Below are 24,997 nucleotides of genomic sequence, written 5' to 3' on the forward strand. Positions count from 1 at the left end.
TGAAATGTCAATTTTACATTCCTGACTTGGATCATTACAGTGCGGCTGTGCTCTGTTTTTGGTAAATATTTGCTGAAAGATTTGGAGGCAAAGGGCCTCGTATCATCAACGTTTGAAGGGTTCAGAATAAAAACTGTGCGTGTCTGTAGGTGTGTATGTGTGTGTGAGCGTGTGTGTAGGTGTGGGTGTGTATGGGAAGAGAGAGAATGGTAAAGCAAATGTGGTGAAATATTAACATCTGGGGAAGCTAGGTAAACAACATGTGGAAAATCCTGGTCCTATTTTTGCAAACTTATTCTAAAAATCTGAATTATTGCAAAATAACAACTTTAAATCACTTTTCAATTTTTTTAACATTTATTTATTTTTGAGAGAGAGAGAGAGAGAGAAAGAGGGAGACAGAGGATCAGAAGCAGGCTCTGTGCAGAGCCCGATGCGGGGCTCGAACTCACCCTGAGAACTGTGAGATCATGACCTGAGCTGAAACCAAGAGTCAGCCGCTTAACCAACTGAGCCACCCAGGTGCCCCCAATTTTATTTTATTTTATTTTTTTTTTTTAATTTTTTTTTTCAACCTTTATTCATTTTTGGGACAGAGAGAGACAGAGCATGAACGGGGGAGGGTCAGAGAGAGAGGGAGACACAGAATCGGAGGGAAACAGGCTCCAGGCTCTGAGCCATCAGCCCAGAGCCTGACGCGGGGCTCGAACTCACAGACCGCGAGATCGTGACCTGGCTGAAGTCGGACGCTTAACCGACTGCGCCACCCAGGCGCCCCGGTGCCCCCAATTTTAAATAATGTTCAACTTGCCATTTGTCCACAGTAACCAGGAATATTACACCCACTCAGTTTTCAGCAGGAGCTTCTTGCCGACAGGCCAAAAGCATTCATTGTAACAACAACTCACCCTAACGAGTAACAGTTCATAGCAAACCCTTGACATTGGCAGCTAAGTGAAAGAAAAACCACCTATTGTCCAGCCTTCCTCCCTTCAAGTTAGAACAAGTAAGCCCCAAAGGTAACAAACAACCTGAATGTGGCAATGTACCGTAGAAAGTCCTCTTATAATTAATTCCAACTCAGAAAAGTATGTGACATTAGTTAGACAAATTATCCAATCCCTCTGGGCCACTGTCAGATCATCTTTATGGTCTATTTTAATTCTCATTTTTCATAAGAATCCATGCATGAATTTTATAACAGAAATACTGCTTGCTTTATAATTTAAAGGTAAAATATAGGGGCGCCTGGGTGGCGCAGTCAGCTAAGCATCCGACTTCAGCCAGGTCACGATCTCGCAGTCCGTGAGTTCGAGCCCTGCGTCGGGCTCTGGGCTGATGGCTCGGAGCCTGGAGCCTGTTTCCGATTCTGTGTCTCCCTCTCTCTCTGCCCCTCCCCCGTTCATGCTCTGTCTCTGTCCCAAAAATAAATAAAAACGTTGAAAAAAAAAAAAAAATAAAGGTAAAATATAGATACCACTAAAATCAAATCTAGAAGTTCAAGCAGAACAGCGGCCTGGACAATATACATTTTTCATGAACTATCTACCCTAATAGATCCCGAAATGTATGACCTCAGGCCAGGATGATACGTGACCACTTCCTTATTTCTCATAGTCTGGAAAATAAAAATTTTCTTGTGCTGTTGGATTTCTGGAGCTTAACCAGCTTCACCAACAAGCATGTCCAAATGCCTCGATCATCAGACTGCTGGACATGTAAATAGAGCAATTAACCCCCAAGTCTATGACAAGCAAATAACATTGATCACATCTTTTAAAATATGTAATGAAACAATTTGAATGGATTTTTATCTACCATTCTAGAGAAAATGTTGTGGTACGCTAAACACAATCAACACCTATATATAATTAACTGTTATTCAGCTGGCTTTAATAAATAAAACTAGGTAAGTCACAACTGCTGTGTCTGAATTGCTAATGCTTTGTTTTGTTTTGTTTTGTTTACATTGCAATCCAGGCCTATCTCAAGAAACAAGAAAAATCCCAAATACAAAATCTAGCAGCACAGCTAAAGGAACTAGAAGCAGAACAACAAAGAAACCCCAAACCCGTCAGAAGAAGAGAAATAATGAAGATCATAGCAGAAATTAACAATACAGAATTCGAAAGAGCAGGAGATCAATGAAACGAAGAGTTGGTTTGTTGAAAAAAGAAACAAAATTGATAAGCCTCTAGCCAGGCTTCTCAAAAAGAAAAGAGAGAGGAAACAGATAGAAGAGAGAAATCACAAAGAGATAAAATCTCAAACGAAAACCGATTTGTCACAACCAATCCCTCAGAACTACAAGCAATTATCAGAGGATACTGTGAAAAATCGTATGCCAACAAACTGGACAACCTGGAAGAAATGGACAAATTCCTAGACGACCAGATTATTATTAAAAGTGAACACCGTGCTGTGACACTATAATTACTTAAGTGACACAAAAGTACCCCACATAAGGCAAATGGTATTTCGTAGCGGCTACTCACCTGAGAGCTCTTGCCGCATTTAGCATCTCCTGAAACGATCACAATTTGATTTTGAAGCAGATTCTCCATAAAGGAGTATTTTTCTTTCCATATTGGCAGATCCTCTCTTTCTTTTAGCAGTTTGTAATAACGTGACGAATAAGGCAATCCATCAAAAGGGTTAAGTTCCAAGTCCTCGCAGGCCAAAACCCCCTCCTCATCCCCATCGCTGGAATCAAGGGATTCTGGGAAATAGCGCTTCTCGGACGCAGAGTTGGGACCTTCCAGCTCTTTTTCTTCCATCTCGTCCAAGAGGGAGCTTAAGCAGCTGGCATCCTACATCGGGTTCCTCCGACAATCACCCACCGCCAACAGGGTTGAAAGTCCACGGACACAGACTCCGGTGTCCTAACTGCCAAGACTTCAGGCCGCGGTCTGGGCAAGTCGAGTGCCTCAAGTCTGCATCCGGTCGCCTCCACTGGGTCCCTTACGGTCCCGGCTCACGAAGCACTCTTGAGCACGTTAAATGACAGTAAACCACGCTACCAACAGACAAACAAAGAAGGAAAATCAGACACAAGGTGTTCAGGAGAAAAAGCACCGGTGTTCAAAACAAAAGCGTTAACTGGTTTTTTGTTCTTCTTTCCTGGGAACTGGCTACTGTCTGTCATTTCTGTGGCCTATTTGAAAGCCGAGGAATAATTCAAGGCTCGCTCTTCAAGTTGGGGCAGCTGCGGTTTCCTCCCCGCCGGCCTGGAGACGGTGCCACGCTGGACCTCGTGCTCTCGGCCTGACCTCGATCGCAGGCCCTGACAGCAAAAGCAGCAACCAGGGGATGCGGTGGCCGTTAGGCCCCACCACAGGGTCTCTAACGCCACTACGAGAGATGCTGGGCCCTGTGACAGGGAGGACTGTCAGGGCCCAGGGGGTGATCCCCTAACACTGGTTACCAGTCTCTTTTTTTTTTTTTAGTTAAGAAACCCTCTAGTTTAAAAGAGTATTTTTTTAAAACTTCATTTTCCATTTGCCTGTGCCAGTTGACAATGTCAGGCGAGGGAGGTGGATTTCTTTTCTTTTTTTTTTTTCCATTTGAGGCTATCACTAGCTTTTATTAGTAAGGTCGTGTCTGTGGAAGCGAACCAGAAATCTCAAGCCTGTTTCTTGAGGTTCCAGGGTCTGCAGCCCAAAATGTCAGACTCAAGACGCAGTAAAAAGAAAACATTTATTTTAAACGAAGAAGAGAAACTCCCCCGGCCAGGACAAATCGACACCAGTAACGTATTCCCTACCTGTCAGGTAAGTGATCTTCCAGTCAGGAGTGATTTTTAAAAAAATCCAAATCAACATCGCTGAAAATAAGCGTCTTTTCACATTAAGCAGGTGAACACATGAAAAAGTCAGAAAAACTCAAGTAAAAAAAGAGCAGAGCATAAAATGCCGTTCATGATACTGTCAGTGAAATTACTCTTTTTACAGCACTCCATTTATCCTCACTATTGCTTTAGACTGTTGGGGCTCAAAGGGCCAACTCCTCAACGTACATAATAAAAAAGGCTTCCCCAATGGTCAAGCCAGGCTCCAGGGAAACAGTCAAACACTCCAGAAGCCCCTGCTGAGTGCCTTCTCAGGGCCTCCATTAATAAACCAGCCATGAGACACACACATAAGGATACGTTTGGGGTCAGGACCAAGAGTTTTAAAACTCACACAAAAATAGGCCAAAGGAGGGAGAAACATAACCAGAGGTGGGGGGGGGGGGGGGGCGGGGAGGGGAAGGATGTTGGAGCTCCTCAAAGGTAGAGTTCTTCAAAATTCATTCTGGAAGCCATTGTTTCCAAATTAAACTGGAGTTACAACGATGTAATAACACAAATGTAACATGGATTAACGGCCCAGCTCTTTGCCACCCCCCTATGGGTGGCACAGAATAGATCCAAGAAACACGATGGCTTGAGATCACAGGACAAGCTAACGTTGAGAAGGTATCCAAGAATCAGAAAATCCCAATGCTTAAGAGAAGTTAACATTTAGTTTTATGTTCAACTTTTGCTTTATTCTGATTAGAATCCCTTCTAGGGGGTTCTCGTTTGACAGGTAATTTAAATTGTTGCCATGACCGATGATTGTTGGAGGTACTATTTCTGAACTGTTTTACTTCAAAAAAGAAAAAAAGCACAGCTATTATTTTTACCAGATATACACCCCTGAAATGCTTCTCTTAGTTTTACAACACTCCTTAAAGATGAAATTATCTTGTACTGAGAGTCACATTTATAAAGGATCGAGCGCTTCAAACCCCCAGGGAACAGTCAAGTTTTCTGAAGAGTCATCTTTCTAGGATCTCAGGGTCCCCTCGCCCCTTCACCACACATACGCTGTACAGCTCTGTCACCCATTTCTCTGTCACGGTGAATTCAAGATGGCGGCAGATGCTCTGCCCCTGTTCCCCTGGAGAGGTGGACTCGATTTCCTCTCCCTTTACTCCGAGCTGGCCCTGTGAATCTCTGCCGTCAAAAGAAGGCAGTCAAGTGATGCTGAACCACTTCCAAGGTATTCACATGCCTGAATCACTCCCGTTGGAGCCGGCTGTTATTGGGTGAGACGGCCAAGCCACGTGAAAAGGTCAGTGGGAAGAGACCAAAACTGGGCTTCTGCTGACAGAAGGCACAGGCATGTCATGTGGGTAAGCCACGGATAGTGCTCCAGCCCATTCAGGTCTCCAGATGCCCACAGGCCCAGCCAACACAACAGCCAGCAAAAGCAGCACCCACAGGAACCCAGTCAACCCAAAGAATTGTGAGAGGGAACACAGGGTCACCGCTCCTGGAAGCTACTACGTTCCAGGGTAGTTTGTCGTCTTGCAGCAACAGATAACCAAAGCTCTGCCTACTAAAACGATCTAACTTTCTCTTCATGACTCAGGGTCACCATTACGTCAGTTCCTAAACAGAATGATGTCCTCAGACTTCCCTTAAGCGTCCACGGGTTAAAGGCCAGACTACTGGTCTGAAGAGCCACTTTTCTGCAGATTCAGTCCCCACGTCCCACTTTGGTCAGTGAGCTTGCCCTGTGAGGCCCCCCTCTGCTTTTCTAACCTGCTCTCCTACCTGGCATGTTAGAAACCAGTCAGGCTTGTTTGACAGGAAGACCTGTAAGGTCGAGTCCTCAAAGGGTTCTATGTTGACTCCAGTAAGTCTGAGCAAAGCTATGAAGTCTGTGACATCTATTTTCACTGCTCAGATGCACTTCTTGCCGCTCTATAGTTCGGAGTTCGGGATTTCGACGGGGCAGTGGCTGAGTCTTCAAGATGGAGGACACCTCTCTGCATTTATCCTGCAACTGACATGAGCCATGTCAATATTTTCTGGGATATAATGAAATACACATACAAGAGATCCGTGTTTCGGCCTTTGGCAAATTTAGTAATACCATCCTAAGTAAGGGAAAACAAATATGGTAGGTTACGTGCCACTCAAAATAAAATTTAGTAAAAATTGTTCTGTTGCCAGTAGCAACTATGTTGCACTCCAAAGAATCTGAGAGATTGGTAATTTGCTCCTTTTCAAAGCTATCTTACCTATAAACTGGGGACTGCATAATCTGTCAAGGACCGCCCTTTGAAGTGAGTCTATTACAACTTTTAAACGAGTACTTATTAAAATACTACAGACCTAACGTAACACGAAACCACCTCAACAACAAAGAATCAGAAGTTGATGTAAGAGGAGCTACATCTTAGTCATTCCGATGCTTGGCTCTGGTGCAGTAATTCTAGAAATACAGTTCACAGAAACGGAAAGATAAAGTTTGCAAGGGGCTAAGTAAAACAAGGTCGTGAAACCCGTCCGGAGAAACTCTGGTTTAGGTTTCACAGTTCAACGCTCCTCTTCTGCATTTTTCTCCGTGTTCAATTTACTATAAATATATATTCCTCACACCGATCAAATTCTCAAATGTACAAATTTAGGACTTCACGGAGATCTAAAAGGGCCAGTGTGGTCTCATCCGGTCTCACGGCTTCAGTGCCATCCACACGTGGGGGACTCTCACTTATAGGTCCTGTTAATCCTGGCTCCTAAACTTCAGTCTCCTGTGCTCAACCACCGACTGGTCACCTCTACCTTGGATATGACAGGCATTTCAACACGTCCTAAACCGAGCTCCTGATGTCTACCCCAGAGCCACAAAGCGGGTCCTGCCCTTCTCGATGACTTCCTCCCTTTCAATGGCTCAGACCCAAAATGCTGAAGTTATTCTTGATTTCCCTTTATCTCAAATTCCCCTGCCTACAAAGATGTGCACATCCTAATCCCTAATCCCTGGGACCTGTAAATCTGTACTTTGCATGCCGTCTTCGTGAAGACGTCATGAAGCTACAGACTTGAGACAGGGAGCCCACCCTGGTGAATCCAGGGTCATCTTGAGTCCTGAAATCAGACGACCTCTCCCAGTTATAGTCAGAGGGAGACAGGACTATGGAAGAAGGGCCAGAGGGATGCCGTGTTGCTGGCTTTGAAGATGGAGGGAGGGCCACGAGCCAAGGAGTGACGTGGGTGGCCTCTGAAAGCTGACAAGGAAGTGGATTCTCTCCTAGAGTCTCCAGAAAGGAACACAGCCCTGCTGGTCCCTCGGCCTTAGCCCAGTGAGGACCTTGATGGACTTCTAACCCACACAACTGTCAGCTCGTAAGTTACCACTAACTGCGGCGACTTGCCCGACCACCCGATCACGTCAGTCCTACTTCCAAAACGCCTCAAGCACTGCGAGCGGCTGGTCACCTGGGCCGCTACAGCCTCGTGACTGGCCTTCTGCTTGCGCCCTTAGCCCCGCTGTCACTCCTCAACCCAGTCGCAGCGACCCCGTTCAAGTCAGCTCGTGGTTCCTCTGCTCAAAGTCTCTACCGGCTTCCCAGCTCCTGACTCCAAGGAGAACCCCAAACACTTAACAGGACCGATGGGCCTGGTGGCTCCGCCCTCACCTCCGACCGTCCCCCTCGCTCCCCCCACTTCTAGCCCCGTGGCCCCCTCCGTGTTCCTCGGACACCCTGACGTGTGCGGGCCTGGGGACGTCATGGCTGTTCCCCTCTCTGAAAGGCCCTTTCCGCAGGTGTCCCCACGGCTACCACCCTTTCTTCGTGAAGGTTTTCTCACACGCCCACCCGGCGAGGGCTCACCGGCCACCCTAAACTTTGACCCACCCCCGCCATGACCCAGACCCGCTTCCTAGCCTCTCTTCCTGCTTTGTTTTTTGCCCCTTCATGCTCACCACCATCTAACAAGGTATGTATTTTTACCTGTTTACCTCGTTTCTGGTGGAAGGCCAGCACCACTCAGCAGAGCTGTGTCTCTCTTGCTCACGGCCATCTACAGCAGAGTCCGCATGCTAAGCCTGTGTAAATATTGGTTGAGTGAATCATGTTAGCACTTCAGGGATATTTTTGTTCAGCTTCCCAAGTTGCCCCACGTTGTGTCAGGGACAAAGTCCTTCAAAGCGCCTCAGGATCTGGTTCCTCCCATGCGCCTGGGCCTTCATTTCATGCCGAGATGCTGGTGACAAGCTATTGTCACTAGGCTTCCGGGTTTCTAAAGGCTCTGGCCCGAAATGCTGGTGAATTCCCAGGTTCCAAAACTGAAACGTTTGTACGGGCTCTTGGTTTTCCCTTGAATCACACACCCAAGCCACAGTTAACTCGTTTCCACACCGAAGGTGGGTTTCTCTCGAGCCTTTACGAAGAGTCGCCGAGCTGCCCTGAGTGGCGATGGAGGTGCACACCATGCTTGGGGCAGGCCCCTGACCTTCAGAGCTCCCGGAGATGACCAGTACTGGGGAGCAACGTCCTTCTGGATTAGGAAACTACTCAACCATCTGTGCTTATTATCCTTTCCCCACGTTTTGAGTCTCTCTACTCAGACTGTTATCGGAGCGCTACCTACCCTCTCGGGTAATTTCCACAGTCTGAGCCCACATACAGTGGGTGCTCAGCAGATAATGACTGAATCGCTTTCTGTTCTTCAGGGATCTTCCACTTTTAAGACTAACATCTGTTTTATTACAGGTACTATTCATGATCTAAAAGGTTCGCCCTGTCCTCAGGTTTTCTCAACCTCCACGCCTAGATTTTTGGTCTTTCGTTCACTTATTTGGCCAGTACCTGAGGGCCCACCAAGTGTCTGTCCTGTAGACACAGTGGTGCCACAGACACAACAGGCAGGTTTGGGTCCTGTCCTCAGGGAGCTCACTGTCCCTCGAGGCAGAGCACGGGGTGTGAAACACGGATGGTCTGGGACACGCGGACTTAGTCTTATGGTCAAGGAACTAAAAGAAGGAGGATGGGGCGCCTGGGTGGCGCAGTCGGTTAAGCGTCCGACTTCAGCCAGGTCACGATCTCGCGGTCCGTGAGTTCGAGCCCCGCGTCGGGCTCTGGGCTGATGGCTCAGAGCCTGGAGCCTGTTTCCGATTCTGTGTCTCCCTCTCTCTCTGCCCCTCCCCCGTTCATGCTCTGTCTCTCTCTGTCCCAAAAATAAATAAATGTTGAAAAAAAAAATTAAAAAAAAAAAAAAGAAGGAGGATGTGGCTGGTACCTGAAAGGAGAGAGAAGGTTCTGGTACAGATGCGCTCACAGAGGAGACGTGGCCACGTCACCAGAGACTCGATGTGCTACAGAGATGGCGTTTTATTTTAAGTGCCATGGGCCAAACTCACCCGGTCATTTCTTAACCCAAACTTTTATGTTTTACACTTCTGGTTTTCTTTATAATTCTCCTCCTAAATTTGATATATTACTCTATTTGTTAATACTAAAAATTATAATTTTCTTAAAGTCATTAGTGAATCAAGCTGTAGGAGAGCTGGTAACAGTTGAAGGCAAAGGGCAGAATGGAACAGAGAGTGGGGTTATGATCTGGCTTAGCAAGCAGGGCAATAAATCATTTTCACATAAAAAAATCTTAAGATTAAAAACTAAATAACATCTCTTGAGCATTTTAAATCATTTTCCCATAGTCTATGAAAATAGTCTGTTCTGTGTGATCTAATTTACAGCCAGTCCCTTTCACATCCACTCTTTAGAAAAAGGGTTGTGGGAGAAAAGGGAATGAACACACACACACACACACACACACACACACACACACACACACACACCCCCTTACCTTTCAAAAAAATTATTCTTTTTATAGGACTCCCAAATCAGTTGTGACCCTATTTGACCCATGAACTTTTCTTGAAGAATCAGTGTTAGTTTGTATCGAAACCTTAAAAATAGTTTAGTATCTATTTAATGTCTCTTCCTATTCTGTACAGAAGTAAATGTTTTATTACTAATATATTTGCATATAGGATCAAACAGAACCAGTCATAAAAAGAAAAAAAAAAAAAACCCTAAGGATGAATCTTCTATAAATACTAAGCTTCATAAGTTGTGCTTTTGTCATTTGTATCCCCAAACTCAGATATGCCCCAGTGTCCCAGATTTCGGGATCTCCTAGGAGAAACACTACCCTTGATAAAGTGAGCTCTGATCTCTATTATGATAGTCTAAGGGCTGAAAAATAAAAAGTATTAATTCTGGCCATTTACGGGAGCAGCATAGTAAAAGGAGACCTCTGTCTACGCGGAATCTTTGGAACCAAGCTGTAACACTAATGCAAACACTCAGAACACGCGCTCAACACGTTTACTCGGATTTTCATTTTGCCCTCTTGCTCTAGGTTCACGGCAGACTTCCTAAAGTCAAGATCCATTTCCAAGCCCTCTTTACAATTCTACGAAATAAGACAGAAGGCTTTGTACAGACGTGATCAATAAATATCTGCCGAACTAATAAACAATATCCTTATAACCCATAATTATAATGTTTAGAACACAGAAGGTTAATGAGGCATTACGAGTGACTAATAACTGTCTTCAGGATAAAAGGCTATTATTTTTTAGAGAACAGGATCACTGATCCAACATTCCATGCCAATTCTATTCAGAATGCTTATTTGTGGCAACATAAAGAGCTTGCACCGCATGTAAATCAACCCATTGCTTCCTTCGTTGAAGAAGTCTTGCTATTAAAAATGTCAGCTCAGCAGAACAGTATGATTAGTGCCACAGTCTACTGACATGGCACAAGCCCCTTATCTCACTGCAGACCAGTAACAGTCTGTGGACGGACACCGGTTCGCAGACCACACTTTGAGAAGCACGGTTCGATACTGCTACTAAAGTTGGACCAGTAACAATAATGGTAATGACGATAATTCTATCAATTAGCCTTTATAGAGTGTGCTTATTGGGTGACAGATGCTCTAGGTACTTAAACACTTTGTATGGATTATTTCATTTACACTCTTAAAGACCCCATGAGGGTTCACTTTATTATTTCCATTTTTCAAGTGGGGACATTTAAGCCATCAGAGCTTTAGTTAATTTCTCCGGCTTCTAAGAGCTCGTCTGTGGCAGAGCAGGTGCGTGAAGTCGGGAAGTCTGATCTCAGCTTCACCTCAGTTAAGTGTAGAGCGGGTGCCTGACTGCGTTGTGCCACACTGCTTCCGGGCTGCACACAAGAACACGGGCTCACGCCGGAACACTGTGGGCTGAAGAAACACTTGACGCTATGGGGGATGTCAGGCAGGGTGGTCTGGAAGAAATACCGTACAACAGAAAATGTGTAGTTCCCTTATGGAAAGAAAAACGTTGAAGATGTTTGAAAACCATGGTTGTAATCACCCACGTGGAGTTACAAATATTTAATATGTAAACTTTATCTCCCAGGCCTGTTATACTTTAATTGACACAATGGGCTTATCATTACTAGGACTTTTAGAAGGTTACCCCGTTGTTTGCTTTTGTTTTAATTGGCTCGGAGCTCCCCAAAGCACATCCCTTTGGTTTCTAGCATCTACTTGAAACCTTTCTTGGACAAGATAAAAGCTAAACATTTATTAAAAAAAAAAACAAAAAAAAAACTTTACTGCCAGACTTCTAACAAGTTGACTTTGTTTTGATCTTAAGTAAGCAAATTAAATCAACTGACTTTAAAAACACGCCAATTTCAAAAATGATTCACTTTTAACTCAATATTGGTTCATTCCAAATACTGCTTGGGGGCGCCTGGGTGGCTCAGTCGGTGAAGCATCCGACTTCGGCTCAGGTTCATGATCTCGCTGTTCGTGAGTTTGAGCCCCGCCTTGGGCTCTGTGCTGACAGCTCGGAGCCTGGAGCCTGCTTTGGATTCTGTGTCTCCCTTTCTCTCTGCTCCTCCCCTGCTTGTACTCTGTCTCTGTCTCTCTCAAAACTAAGTAAACATTAAAAAAAATTTTTTTTAAGTTAAAAAAAAATACACCTTGAATAACCAGTCCTGCGCAATTAATATAAGAATCCTATGTTCCACTGGTAATTTAAGTTTTTTTAGACTTATATACAGGAAGATCTCCCAAACGCAATCAATACTTACGTATCATAACAACCTATCACTTCTTATATGCAAATTCAGAAAGGGTTTTATTAGAATCTCAAATGACTGGGCCATTTCATGCTTTCAATATGGCTTTGTTTTACTGAATAATACTCTAGAAACTAATATCTGAGTAAAGGTCTGCTAAAATATTAATTTGGCTTATTTATGCAGTCTAGTTAGATATCTGAGCAAACGGGTGAGATCTAGTAAAAGCTGAAATCTTAAGAACAGGTTACTGCAGCCTTCACTAGGAAGTTAACATTGTTATTTTACCTCCAACAAATACAAAAGGAACTTACACCCACCTTTTTGTAAAGACTGGATTTGTTTGGGGCATCACCATAACTCCTGAAGCTACGTTTTGCTTGAATTATTCCAAATGGAGATTGTGAAAAACCACAAATATAAGGAAATCGTCTTTTCTTAACAAAGTAATGGATAGTCACTTTTCAGTAACTGGAATAAACCAATAATAGTTTGATAAACTGTGTCATGCATTCTATGGCAGGTGGAAGAGAAGAGAATTATTCCAGGCAATGCCAATGCATGAACCCCTCAAGAGTAGGGATTCTGTTTTATTAATCCTCCCACATTTTGAGCTTCCTTTTTTGGCCACGCCTCTTTCGTCCCCTTGGGTTCTTCCACTGCACCCACCGCATGTCAAATAACCGTGCACCCCAGGGTTCCATCCTCGACTCTCTTATCTCGTTCCACATCCTCTCCCGGGGGAAAAATCGTTCATATTTTTGCTTTGACGACTGAATGCTTCATCTCAAGTTCTACCTTAATCTCAGACTTCTTTCTTTAGGTCCTGACTTACATGTCCAACTACTAGTTAAGGGACATCCCCAGTTAGAACATGGGCATTCAAAGGAACTGAACTCATCCCGTCTGCACTTCTCACACTCCTTAAAAGTAGAAAAGCCCTCTTTCCTTCTTTTGTGTTCTGGATTTCAACAATTAGCAGAACAATTCCCCCCATCACCTGGGCATCATCCCTCTCCACATGGCTTCTGCCTCTTCGCATCCTACAGCCCCAAACTGGCTGTTCGGACCTCTCTCCCTATTCATGGCCCTCCCAACCGCCACTGTGATTTGATCATTTCTTCACGGGATTACTACAAAGCCTCCAACTTTGTTTTTTTCTGCCTCTAGTTCTGGCTCTCCACCAATCTGTCCTTCACATGCAGCCAGCGGCCCCTTTCAAATGGAGAAGTGATCACGTCACTGACCCAAATCCTTCTCATTACCTTCACGATAAAAATCTCACTCTTTGGGTTCTTTCTGATTTAATGCCTATCTGCCCCTCAGCTCCACTTCCTTCTGTGCTCTTCTAGTAAGTTCTCTCTGCTCCAGCCACAATGAACTCCTGCTTAGAGTTGCTTTCCTGTGCCTCTGCGCCTTTGCCCAAGCTGTTCCTCTGCCTAGGAAGCCCTCACACAATCCGTCAGTCATTTCCTAGTCCCTTTACGAAGGGCGATCCCCAGGAAGTACCTAACATGTTACGGATGTTCCATAAACGTTTGCTATACTCCTGCAATGACAACCATTTATGTTTAAGGAGTTCTTTACAATATAGGAGATATTTTCACTCACATCTATAATCACACTTAATTGACTTTGATTTTCAAAACTGGACCGTGAAGACAATCACTGCAGATCTCATTCTCCCCAGTTATCCACGAGGAAACATGGCTCCGAACTTTCCAAAGTGGCATAGCTCAAAATGAACGCAATCATCCCTGACTAAAAGCTTGTCCTTTTTTATTATTATCCTAAATTATGAGCTGAAAACCCACGATGAGCTAAAAGGGGGTACTGGACTTAGCTCCCCAAATGTTTAATCAGAGGCACAGCCCCAGGCACATCAAATGACAGAAAACTCTACAAGGGCGTATAGTACAGGGCCCGGTGCCAAACTGGCTAGTGCCCCCAGTAGGCGAGAGAGAAGTGCATTTTGTGAGCATTAGCCTAATCCTGGAAGACTTTCCAGATGCGGGGGCAGCAGCATGGGCCTGATGCCCAATTACACTAAGAATGAGTCAAAACTGAAAGAGCATTCCTTGAATCCAACTATTTGAGTGCGGACCTCTACAGGTCTGAAGGACAAAGAGGAAACAAGCAGACTCGAATCTGTTTTCCTTGACTGAACTTTTGTTAAGTTTCAGAAACGAACGGAGATGGGGGCGCCTGGGCAGCTCAGTCGGTTGAGCATCCAACTTGGGCTCAGGTCATAATCCCGACTGTGTGTTGATTTTAGGGGATAGTGTGCTTAGGGGAGAAATAACTGGCTGAGGGGGTGAAAGTGGGGGAGGGAAAGGTATAAACACATCTAAAGACGATTCGTGGGTTGGAGCCCTGTGTCAGACTGTGTGCTGACAGCTCGGAGCCTGCTTCGCATTCTGTGCCTCCCTCTCTCTCTGCCCCTCCCCAGCTCGCAGTCTGTGTGTGTGTGTCTCTCTCTCCCAAAAATAAATAGACGTTAAAACAACTAAGACAAAAAAAAAAAAAAGTGGAGAAAGAGAAAAAAGTACCCTCCCTCTGGCAAAACAAAAAACAAACAAAAATCCAGTAACAAAAATGAAAACTTCCTCTGACTTATGATCCTAAGGCTAGGAAACAGCAGTAATTTGCTTTTCTTTCTTTAAAAAAAAAAAATCATCCTATTTGCATTAAATAACGTTAACTTCCTATGACCATTATGTTTACTTTGAATTGCTGCAGCTGAGAGACTGAAGTAAGGAAAAGAGAGGCTATGTCTGTCCCTTCACTGCCACCTTATTCCCTGGTGACAGTGCTTTGGTTTGCTATGTTTAGTTAAGCCATCAGCAAAGAACATAATGTAACTATTCTATCTAATTTGATGAGCTTGACAATTTCATTAAAAATCAGGACTTTATTGTTTTTCGCCTGGCCACCAATTACATCCTGAGCATGCCAGTGAAAGAAATAGAAAACATGTGGCCGGAAATCCCCAAAAGGGGCAACCAATACCTTTACCGTTCATCTCAACCCCTATCCCCTTAGCAACTTTCTGACTTCAGGATAATGAAACATATCCCTTTATCTAAAGCAATTTCTCTAAAACGCTCTTTTCACTCGTTGGACAAACACAAGGACACCGTACCAGGTGCTGGAGGGAGAAAGAGAAACAAATGTTGTCTTTAGATGTGTTTATACCTTTCCCTCCCCCACTTTCACCCCCTCAAGCAGTTATTTCTTCCCTAAACACGCTATCCCCTAAAATCAAATGTGGCTTTTCACAGGTGCCAACTATTACCTGAAATATTTCAATGCAAGACTTCCTCAATGTCAAGTTCGTAGCTACTGATAAAATCATTTTTTCCATACCGCTAAGCATAAAGTACTTTCCCAACACACATTTCCATTTTTCCAACCTTAAAATCTGCATGCAACCACCAAACTCTTGAGTCCTTGTTACTTCAGCATGGAGATCTACAATATTGTTTCTTCGTTCTTTTTAAATGCAAATACCGAATCCTTTCCTGTTTGAGAAAATACAACCCTACCTCTTTTATGTGTTCATAAAGACCAGGTTTTTATCACTCTCTTGTCACTTTGATTATGATATTACTAATGGACACCGCTATGTTGGTTTCTTGGATGAAAAGACCAATTCACAATGTTGCTAATGGTTTGAAAACTAGCGTTTGCAAACACGGGTACTCCAGAAGCGCTGTTGACCTTAGATGCCGTCGTCTGAAAATGCATCCCCTGTCTCTAAGTTTCAGGGAACAGGTAATTAAGGTGCCATGAAGTGTTTACTTTCCAATCTGAATTTATTACTTCAATATTTTAGTTCATGAGTTATGGGTTCTGTAGAGATCACACTGCTTGTCAATATCCACGCATAAACCTTCTTGCTTTGACAATCTGAAAAAGGCCCAATACAGTCCGAGAGAGGAACAGCCTAGTTTGGTGGAACATAATAAACGTCCACTCCCATCATAGAATATATGCTTCTCAGGTTCAATTAACCTCTGAACGATTCTCTTTCTAAGAGGAAAGCAATTTACCTTGGCGTCCTTGTCATCTACGGAGTGGAAATCTCTCTAGTGGCAAAGAATGAGTAATGGCTTACACGACCCAAAAAGGGCTCTCTTCATTCCCCTCCGGTGCTGTCTAGAGCAGCGGTAGGAACTGGCAGAGGAGCCATAATCGGCAGATACGAGCACGAAATCAATCATGCAGTTTCCACCCGCCCGCACTTGCCTTCTCAATCTTTTTCCTGCCTCTCCTCCATTTTTCTTCCCTCTTTAAGGCTGCTCGTTGTTCTTAATCTTTGACTCTCTCTCCTGGTTGTTTGCATTTTTACAACCTACCAGACACAATCTCCTGTGATCCTCAAAGCTTCCTTAACAGCACAACGGGCACCAGGACTTCAAAACCCACTTATTAGGATACTATTGTGTGGGATAACGTTACGTTTGTTTAACAGCCCTCTAAAGTTTTGGTACAAAATATGTGGACTCCGCAGCTCAACCGAAAACGGGGAGGACTGAAATAACACACACACACACACACACACACACACACACACACACACACACACACACACACACGATCCAACCGGAAAGATCCAACCCCAGGCCCACTGCCTGAAATGTGATACTTGGGATGACAGTGCAATGTGGGGCACCGGAATTCTCCTGGGTTTCATGATTCCAGGGACACACTTGGCCCACCGCCGACCACAGAAAAGGCTCTCATTGGCTTTAAGCTTCCCATAAATGCGGCCCCGGGGGACCACCCTCCCCGGGCCCGGCCGACGCCCCGGCTGCCCAAGGAGCCCCTGTTAGGAGGGCTGGGGTGCCAGGGTTCGCTCCTGCCGCTGACACGCGGGCTGCGGGAGGCAGCAGCGGGGACGCGGCCCCCACCCGGGCGGTTCCGGCAGTGGGGGCGGGGTCGTCCGGGGCCAACGGGCGGGCAGGGGGGCCCCGGGGCGGCGGGGGGCGCGCGGAGTCCCGGCGGCTGCAACAGGTGCGCCGCGGCCGCCCACCCGCCCCTCCCGCCGCCCGGCCGGCCTTTACCTGCAGCGGCGGCTCCCGAGTCCGGGGAGGGAGGCCCGGGCCCGGCCGCCCTTCCCAGCCGGGCAGGCCGAGCTCGCCGGACGCACGGACCGACGGACCGACGGACACCTCGGAAAGGAGACTGGGGGCCGGAGGCCCCCGCCCCGAAGGCCCGGGCACAGACCCCGCCGAGGGCGCGAGGGCTACTGGGGGGGGGAGGGTGGGGGGCGCGACCGCCCGACCGGGCCTCAGGGGCAGAGTCTCCAGCCGACGACCGGGTCGTCACCCTCGCTCGGTGCCCCCGGCGACGCGCGGGCCCTCGCGCTCGCCCGCGTTTCTGGGCGGTTTTGGTCCCTCCCTCTCGCCGTCCTTCTGGCCCCTCCTCCCCGCCCTCCGGGTTGTCAAGGCAACCCGAGCGACGCCGGCCGCGGCGGAGAGGCGTTAGGAGGGGCGGCGCCGGGGGCTCGGCCCTTGGGGGCACGGGAGCGGCTGACCATGGAGCCCCAGAGTAAGGGGGCCCGGCGGGGCGGGCCGGGGCCTCTCGGGGGCGAGGGTGGGCGCCCCGGGCGCGGTCCGCCGGCTTTTGACACGGAAACAACGGTTCTCCCCCGTCGCGCTTTTCTCTCCCGGAGGGAGCAGAGGGGCTAAAGCCGCGGCGGGAGGCCCGCGGGGTCAGGAGCGCCGAGGGAGGGCGCTGGGAGCCGGAGGGACGCGAGAGCTGGGGAGTGTGGCCCGGGGGAGGCAGCGCCCCCGCGGCGTGCTTTCCTGAAATTGCAACCGAGCAAATCCGTGCACTCTCAGGACCACGCTCATTGTTGTCATTTTAGTTTAGTCCGTTTCGCTGTAAAGAGCCGTCCTGCTTCTAAAACGTCAGCAACTGAGCAGGCAGCGAGGCTGGGTCTTGCATTTACGACGGAGACCCCGTCCTCCCCCGCCCCCTCCATAGTCGCTGATTTAAAGGAGAAAAAAATGGGGCTTTTGTCCAAGCTTATTCGACTCATCGCTAGGGGTCCTACGAGGTAGGACTCTCCAAAACCAAACAAAACAAGAATCCTTTTCCCGTTTCCCACATTGTTTGGCAAAAGGTGGGCAGTCTGGAGTGGCGAGATCTAATACGCGCTCCGACTTATCTGGGCTCCCCAGCCCCCGAACCTCTCTAGGGCCGTTGTGCTCTGTCCTCCTTTTCCAAGCTAATGCCTTGTTGCTCCTTTTGCTCTTAAAACAAGAACAGTGTTTTCTACGGACACTTGGAAGGCCTTAAACCTTTATAGAAGGATACATCCCTTTTGACTCTCAAAACCAAGTCGTCTTTTCTTGGACAATTTGAGAAATGGAAGTAATCAGAGCAAATCATTCTCTGGGAGAAAGGCTGGCATTTAAAAAAGTCATTAGTTTCCAGCAAGAAGGTTTTAGAGGTTGGTTTCCTTTCTTTTCACTCATTTGCTGGGGCAAAGCTTACAAGTTGTGAGTTACAGTTGCTCGAGTTGAATTTATACACTATTTCTGCCATTTGCATGTATCTCACTGGATGCTACGTCTTTAACGCAACTTGTTGAAAGATGCTGAATGTGCAACAGTGCTAAAATGTTTGCGGTCAAACTGATGCTGGGCTGTGTATGTTCTCTGTTTAGGGAAGAGATGAAATGAAATCTATCTTTTAGAAACAGCCCCTCTATTCCTTCAGATATATGTTATTGTTTAAATGTGTGAAGTTTACATTTCACTTAATTCAGTGCTCACTGTCTTTATCCACTCACTCATTCATAGTATCTATTATGTTCCAGACACTGCTCTGGAGATTGGGAGTGGGACAATGAACAGGGCAGTGGTTGGGTCATCCCAGGAAAACCCAGGAGAGACCCGGGGAACAAACCTCGCCTCTCTGAGGTCTGAGACGGGGGGAGAGGAGATGGACAGAAAGCTTCTGGGAGGAAGTGATAGGAGGCCTGCAGAACGACCCAGTGAAGGGTAAGGGAAAAGGGTGGACGCAGAGGGAACCCCTGATATATAGGCCCTGAGACTTGAAGGGCAGTGTGGGTTTGAAACTCAAGAGTAGGAAGATGAGTAAAGCTGTAGCTAGGAAGACTCGGGCGTTACAGTGGTGTAGAAAAAAGACAAGTCTGGAAAAGCCAACAGGAGCCAGATCATGAAGGCTTTATAAAACTATGTAGTAAATGTATTATGTGTATGAATTATACACTTACATCCCGTCGCATTGGGTTTTGAGGTGGGTGGAAAATTTTTGTTAACTAATCCGTGCCTGGGGAACAACTGTACGTTTATTCCTTTCCACATATTCTTAAATGCTTTTATCAGTTTAATGCTTTTATCAATTTAATGTTATAATCCAAACAATCACCATTTACCTTAGGAAATTTTTTTTCTTTTAAGGTTTTCTTTTATTTTTTATTATTTTTTTTAACGTTTATTCGTTTTTGAAAGACAGAGAGAGACAGAGCACAAGCAGGGGTGGGGCAGAGAGAGAGGGGGATGCAGAATCTGAAGCAGGCTCCAGGCTCTGAGCTGTCAGCACAGAGCCCGACGCGCGGCTTGAACTCGGGAACCGCGAGATCGTGACCTGAGCTGAAGTCAGATGCTCAACTGACTGAGCCACCCAGGTGCCCCAAGATTTTATTTTTAAGTAATCTCTACACCCAAGTTAGGGCTCTGACTTAGAACCCCAAAATCAAGAGTCACATGTTCCACTGACTGAGCCAGCCAGGTGTCCCAGGAAATTCTTTCACAGTCTAATGAGCACCCTTTTGGGTAAATATTTACTGAATCATTTGCTGTTAGTTAATATTTAAAGGACACCATTAAACGAATTTTGTTTTTTAAGTTTATTTATTTTGAGAGAGAGAGAGAGGAAGGGGCAGAGAGACAGAACACAAGTGGAGGAGGGGCAGAGACAGAGGGAAAGAGAGAGTTCCTGACAGTGCAGAGCCTGATGCGGGGCTCGAACCCACGAACCTGTGAGATCATGACCTAAGCCGAAATCAAGAGTTGGACACTTCACTGATTAAGCCACCCAGGCACCCCGCCATTAAATGATTTTTAAGGTTCCTTTTAACTTCAAAATTCATACCTAACTTTCAAAATTCAGATTTTACCTGAAACTCACAATATTTCATCCTCTCAAAGATATTGGAGAGCACTGAAGATACACTATTAAGTACTGTAATTATCTATAACTACAATTAAACTATTGTCAGTATGATATTAACAATATGTTGTCATTATCTAAGAAATTGTAAGCCTTGTGTTTACATGACACCTTTTGTTAGTGATGGGTTTCAAAGAACATTTTACAGCTACAGTTGAATGTACCATCAGTAAATTGATTGAAAGGAAGGATCCTTCTTAATTGCTTTAAGGATCAGACATATACCCAAGGACACCCCAAGGAACTGCGAGAGTCAGTCTTATCCATTCTGTTTCCACACACTTAGGTTTCTATTACTCTTCAGAATGACCTTTATTAACTGAATCATTAAAATCCAATAAACATAAACTCTTCAGACCTCACAACTGGTTCATACTCTGGCCATGGGCAGAGGAGGACAGGGGCTACCACTATTATACAGAATAATAATAAATCAATGAGCCGAGAAATGACTCGCCAGGGTAATGGCAAATTAAGTTCACAACCTTGGGCTGTTCAGAGTGGTTTTGGCTCTTGGCTTACACATTTATATCTTTAATTATTTTCTTCCTAAACTAACTACACTGTTGGAAAGATAACCCACATATGAAATAACATGGGAAATATACATCAAATTTTTTTCTTGATTTGTTTTTAGAAAATATTGAAGTTCAACAGTACTGTCTCTTTCCTAATTTCCTAGTGAGTGACAACACCAAAAGGTAGCTTTGGGGTCTTTACCCTGGCTTTCATGATCTTTCCTAACCCCACCAAATCACCCTAAGCAGACACACAATCGGTGTTTATCAAATGCAACATCAAGATAAGCCCCCAGCTCCCACTTAGGACCCTGTTGAACTGCCTACTCTCTGTATAAAAAAATCGGGGTCCAGTTTAGACCAGGCAGCATCTGACACATACCTGCCCTTTAAAAGAAGTGCTCAATGGGGATCTAAGTTCTTCCAATGACTAAGAGACTGAGGCATTCGCTGAAAAGACTGAAGCCTTCTCCAAACCTGTTTTTCTACTGGTCTATCATCTTTGATGGGATGACACCATCTTCCCAGTCATTCCAGCTGGAAATGCAAGAGTCATCCTTTACTCCTCCATTCCACTCACTACCCCTCGCACCACCCCACCCACCAGCATGCCTGTTTATTGCACCTTTAAAATACACCCGAACGTGCACCTTCCCCTCCCTGTTGGAATCACCGGATTCCAAGCCACCATCTTGCCAAAGCCATGAATGGAGGCTTCCCTGATATCTGCAGTTCCTCTCCTCTGCCCCGTCTGTGCTCTACCTGGAAGCCAGAGTGACCGCTTCAAAATAACACATTACCTCGTGCCACTCTTCTGCCAAAAGCCCTCTAGAGTTGTTGTAATGATCTAGTTGCTTCTTCAAACTTACCAGGTGTATGATAGATAATTATGCTTCAAGCGTATGGGTGTTTTACTCCCTTAAACATAACAAGCTCCTTTCAGGGCAGTGAGTCTTTGCACAAACTTTTCTCCCCTCCTGTTCTGAGGGTGTTCCGACAGGTCTGACTCAACATCCTCTGGTCTAAGCTTAGCCATCTCCTCCTTTTCTTCTTCTTCTTCTTTTTTTTTTAAGATTTCTTTTTAAGTAATCTTTATACCCAACGCAGGGCTCGAACTCAAAATCCTGAGCTCAAGAGTCACAGGCTTTACTGACTGAGCCAGCCAGGCGCTCTATAGCCGTTAATTTAAAAAAAAAAAATCTGTTTTCTCCACCAGATTGTAGGATTGTGGAAAAGGGTCCTGCCTGCCATTCTGGCCCTGGTGCCTGACGGGAAGTAAGCCCCGAAGAAGCATTTATTGAATGGCTGGCACGGCTGTTAACAGCTGAATGCCTTATCTAACTTTATTTCCTTGAGAACGAGGTGTAGTTAAAAGCAAAAGCCATTTTGCTCTGCCACAGAAAGGGCTGTGCTCCAGAGGAATCTGAAGTGGAGATTGTTTCAGGTCAAGTTCATTCAACTCAGGCGCTTGTAAATGTTAGCTTGGTTACACACACGGCCTTCCTTTTCACCAGCCTCAAGGAGACGTTTCGAGAATCTCATTTTATCCAATAAAATTAAGGAAATGGGCAAGCCATCTTATTTTTGAGACCAAAGGGTCCCCAGATCATCCACCCAGCAAAATCTGCTCACTGCCATGAGATACTGGTGTGTTCATTACCTAAGAGACTGGTACGAATTTAACAGTAATTACATAAGCCCAGGATCGTTTGTTTTAAAAATCTGTTTAGCAGGGTTTTTTTTTTTTTTCTCAAGTAGTCTTGACCCCTAAAGAATATTAATTCTATCAATTAGGTTATAATTTAAATATTATCATTAAGAAATGCACATATCCCTCTCTCTGCCCCTCCCCCCTCATGCTCTGTCTCTCCAAAAGAAATAAATGTTAAAAAAAAATTAAAAAAAAAAGAAAGAAATGCTTATATAAATCAAGTTCAAAACTTAGAAAAAAAAAACAATTTCAAAGCAACATCTTTTAAATAGCTGTAGTTTCAAATCCCCATCAAAAGGCTAAAATCATGGCAATCCTGACCTCCGGATGCTCAGCCAGCCCCGGAAAGGGAGCAGATCGACTTGATGGTTGCCGCTGGGTCGCACCAGGAGCTCGGGTTCACCTCAGCATTATTCCTCGGCCAAGTCTATTCCTGCTAACTTGGATTTTACCTCCTCTGGACGGGAAAAGGGAGCGCTGTTTGGACGCGCCTCCTCGCCTCCTCTCGGGAGGACCCGCCCGGTCACACCCAGGAGCTGGGCGAGCCAACCAGGCTCCAGGAGGGGTTTGTGCACACCCGCATCAACCCGGAATGGCCTGAATGACTCATGGAGGACCGAAGGTGGTGCGAACTCCTCACCCAGTAAACAACTCACAACCCTGTTCTTGCATTTTTGTGCTCGCAGAGCTGGTGACAAGCCAGGGGCGTAGATGCTTATGGTTGGGAGCCTCCAGCTGCACTGGGGGGTTGGGGGGGGGCATTTCTCTCCTGGGAGGTTGAAGGAAGGGAGGAGGCATTCCTTTCTCCTAGACCCCAGGTGCCAGTTCTTGTAGCTGTGCCCCGTCCCCTTTCAGGTTGTCAGGGACCCTTCTCTGGTCTTGTGTCTTAGGAACACGGTCTCTTGTTCTCCTCTCCTGCCTCCCAGTGTCAGTCTGGAATGCACTCACTGCCCACCCGTCTATTGGTTAAAAAACAAGTCTTGGGGCCCCTGGGTGGCTCAGTCGGTTGAGCGTGGGACTTAGCTCAGGTCATGATCTCACGGGTTCGTGAGTTCGAGCCCCACGTTGGGCTCTCTGCTGACAGCTCAGAGCCTGGAGCAGGTTTCGGATTCTGTGTCTCCCTCTCTCTGCCCCTCCCCCACTGACACTCGGTCTCTCTCTCTCTCTCTCTCTCTCTCAAAAATAAATGCTTAAAATTAAAAAAAAAAAAAAGTCTTGCAGGGGCCTGGGTGGCTCAGTTGGTTAAGCATCCAACTTCCAGCTCAGGTCATGATCTCATGGTTTGTGAGTTTGAGCCCCCCACCCCCACCCACTCCCGCATTGGGCTCTCTGTTTCTTAGCACAGAGCTCGCTTTGGATCCTCTGGCCCCCTCTCTCTACCCCTCCCCCCCCCCAAAATAAACATTAAAAAGAAAATTTTAAAAACGGAAAACAAGTCTTGAACTTCACTGTCTCTTGGAAACTTTGCCTATTTCCCATCTCCCAACCTAAATCAGAGTGACTTTCTCCCTCTTGGGTTCTGGGTCTGGATTTTATTAATACTTTTATTATTCTAACATGTAACCAATATATATCTGTTCAACTCTCCCATTAGAAGTTAACTTGAAATGGATCGAGAGAGCAAACATAAGACCTGAAATTTTAAAATTCCTGGAAGAGTGGTGCTGGGTGGCTTGTTGTTAAGTGTCCAACTTCGGCTCAGATCATGATCTCATGGTTCGTGAATTTGAGCCCCGTGTCAGGTTCTGTGCTGACAGCTCAGAGCCTGGAGCCTGCTTCAGATCCTGACTGTGTCTCTCTGCCCCTCTCCTGCTTGCTAACTTGCGTGCGTGCTCTCTCTCAAATATAAATAAACATTTGTTTATTTATTTTACATTTATTAATTTTTGAGGGACAGAGAGAGGCAGAGCACAAGTGGGGGACAGGCAGAGAGAGAATGAGACACGGAATCTGAGGCAGGCTCCAGGCTCCGAGCTGTCGGCACAGAGCCCGACGCGGGGCTCGGACTCACGAACCGTGAGATCATGACCTGAGCCGAAGTCAGACGCTCAACCGACTGAGCCACCCAGGTGCCCCAAGTTTTCTGTTCCTTTTTAAAAAGCTTTTGAGGGGTGCCTGGGTGGGTCAGTCAGTTGTGTCTGGCTTCAGTTCAGGTCATGATCTCATGGTTTCTGAATTCAAGTCCTGCTCAGTGTAGAGCCTGCTTCAGATCCTCTGTCTCCCTCTCTCTACTCCTCCCCCACTCTCTCTCTCTCAAAAATAAACATTAAAAACATTTTTTGAGATAGATACTAACCTTATTGTTTTTCAGCCTACTTTTTCAAATATGTGCACTGAAGACTGTGAATTTCCCTCCAAGCCCAGATTTAACCAAAGTCCCCACGTTTTTATCTTTTGTGAAGTTGTGTTAAAGCATGACATGTGCAAGAAAGTGCCCGGTATTAAATATACAGGTTGATGAATTATCCCAAAGTAAACACACCTGTAACCAGCTGATAACCACACTCGTAACCCAAATCAAGAAACAGCTATTAGTTATTTCAAAGCTTGAGTCTCATAATATTGCCTGTTCCTTTAAAGTTCATGCCGGATCATTCCAACACCTGAATCACTTATAGGTTCGTCTCTCTTTTCTGTTTTTCGGTTGTTTGGTCAC

The 24,997-nt window shown here is 45.8% G+C and overlaps 1 protein-coding gene across 4 annotated transcripts in view; it reads right to left on the reverse strand.

The window, feature by feature from the left end:
• The window catches only part of DHX32 (DEAH-box helicase 32 (putative)), a 53,249-nt gene extending 35,962 nt beyond the window's left edge, over positions 1 to 17,287 (reverse strand). The window contains exons 1-4 of one of the 4 annotated variants that reach the window (XM_086681135.1): positions 16,971 to 17,287; positions 7,776 to 7,862; positions 5,582 to 5,813; positions 2,496 to 3,016 (exon numbers count right to left, since the gene is read on the reverse strand). In XM_086681135.1, coding sequence (XP_086537261.1) covers positions 2,496 to 2,777 — 282 coding nt within the window. In that variant the 5' untranslated portion in view covers positions 2,778 to 3,016; positions 5,582 to 5,813; positions 7,776 to 7,862; positions 16,971 to 17,287. Of the gene's footprint in view, positions 1 to 2,495; positions 3,017 to 5,581; positions 5,814 to 7,767; positions 7,863 to 16,970 lie in introns of all 4 variants that reach the window. The other 3 variants (XM_086681134.1, XM_086681138.1, XM_086681136.1) reach the window with 3 other exon arrangements.
• Between the last annotated feature and the right edge of the window lie 7,710 nt (positions 17,288 to 24,997).

The sequence above is a fragment of the Puma concolor genome, chromosome D2 (genome assembly GCF_028749965.1).
Source record: "Puma concolor isolate L17-30 chromosome D2, mPumCon1.1.hap2, whole genome shotgun sequence".
In the NCBI taxonomy this organism is placed as follows: Eukaryota; Metazoa; Chordata; class Mammalia; order Carnivora; family Felidae; genus Puma; species Puma concolor.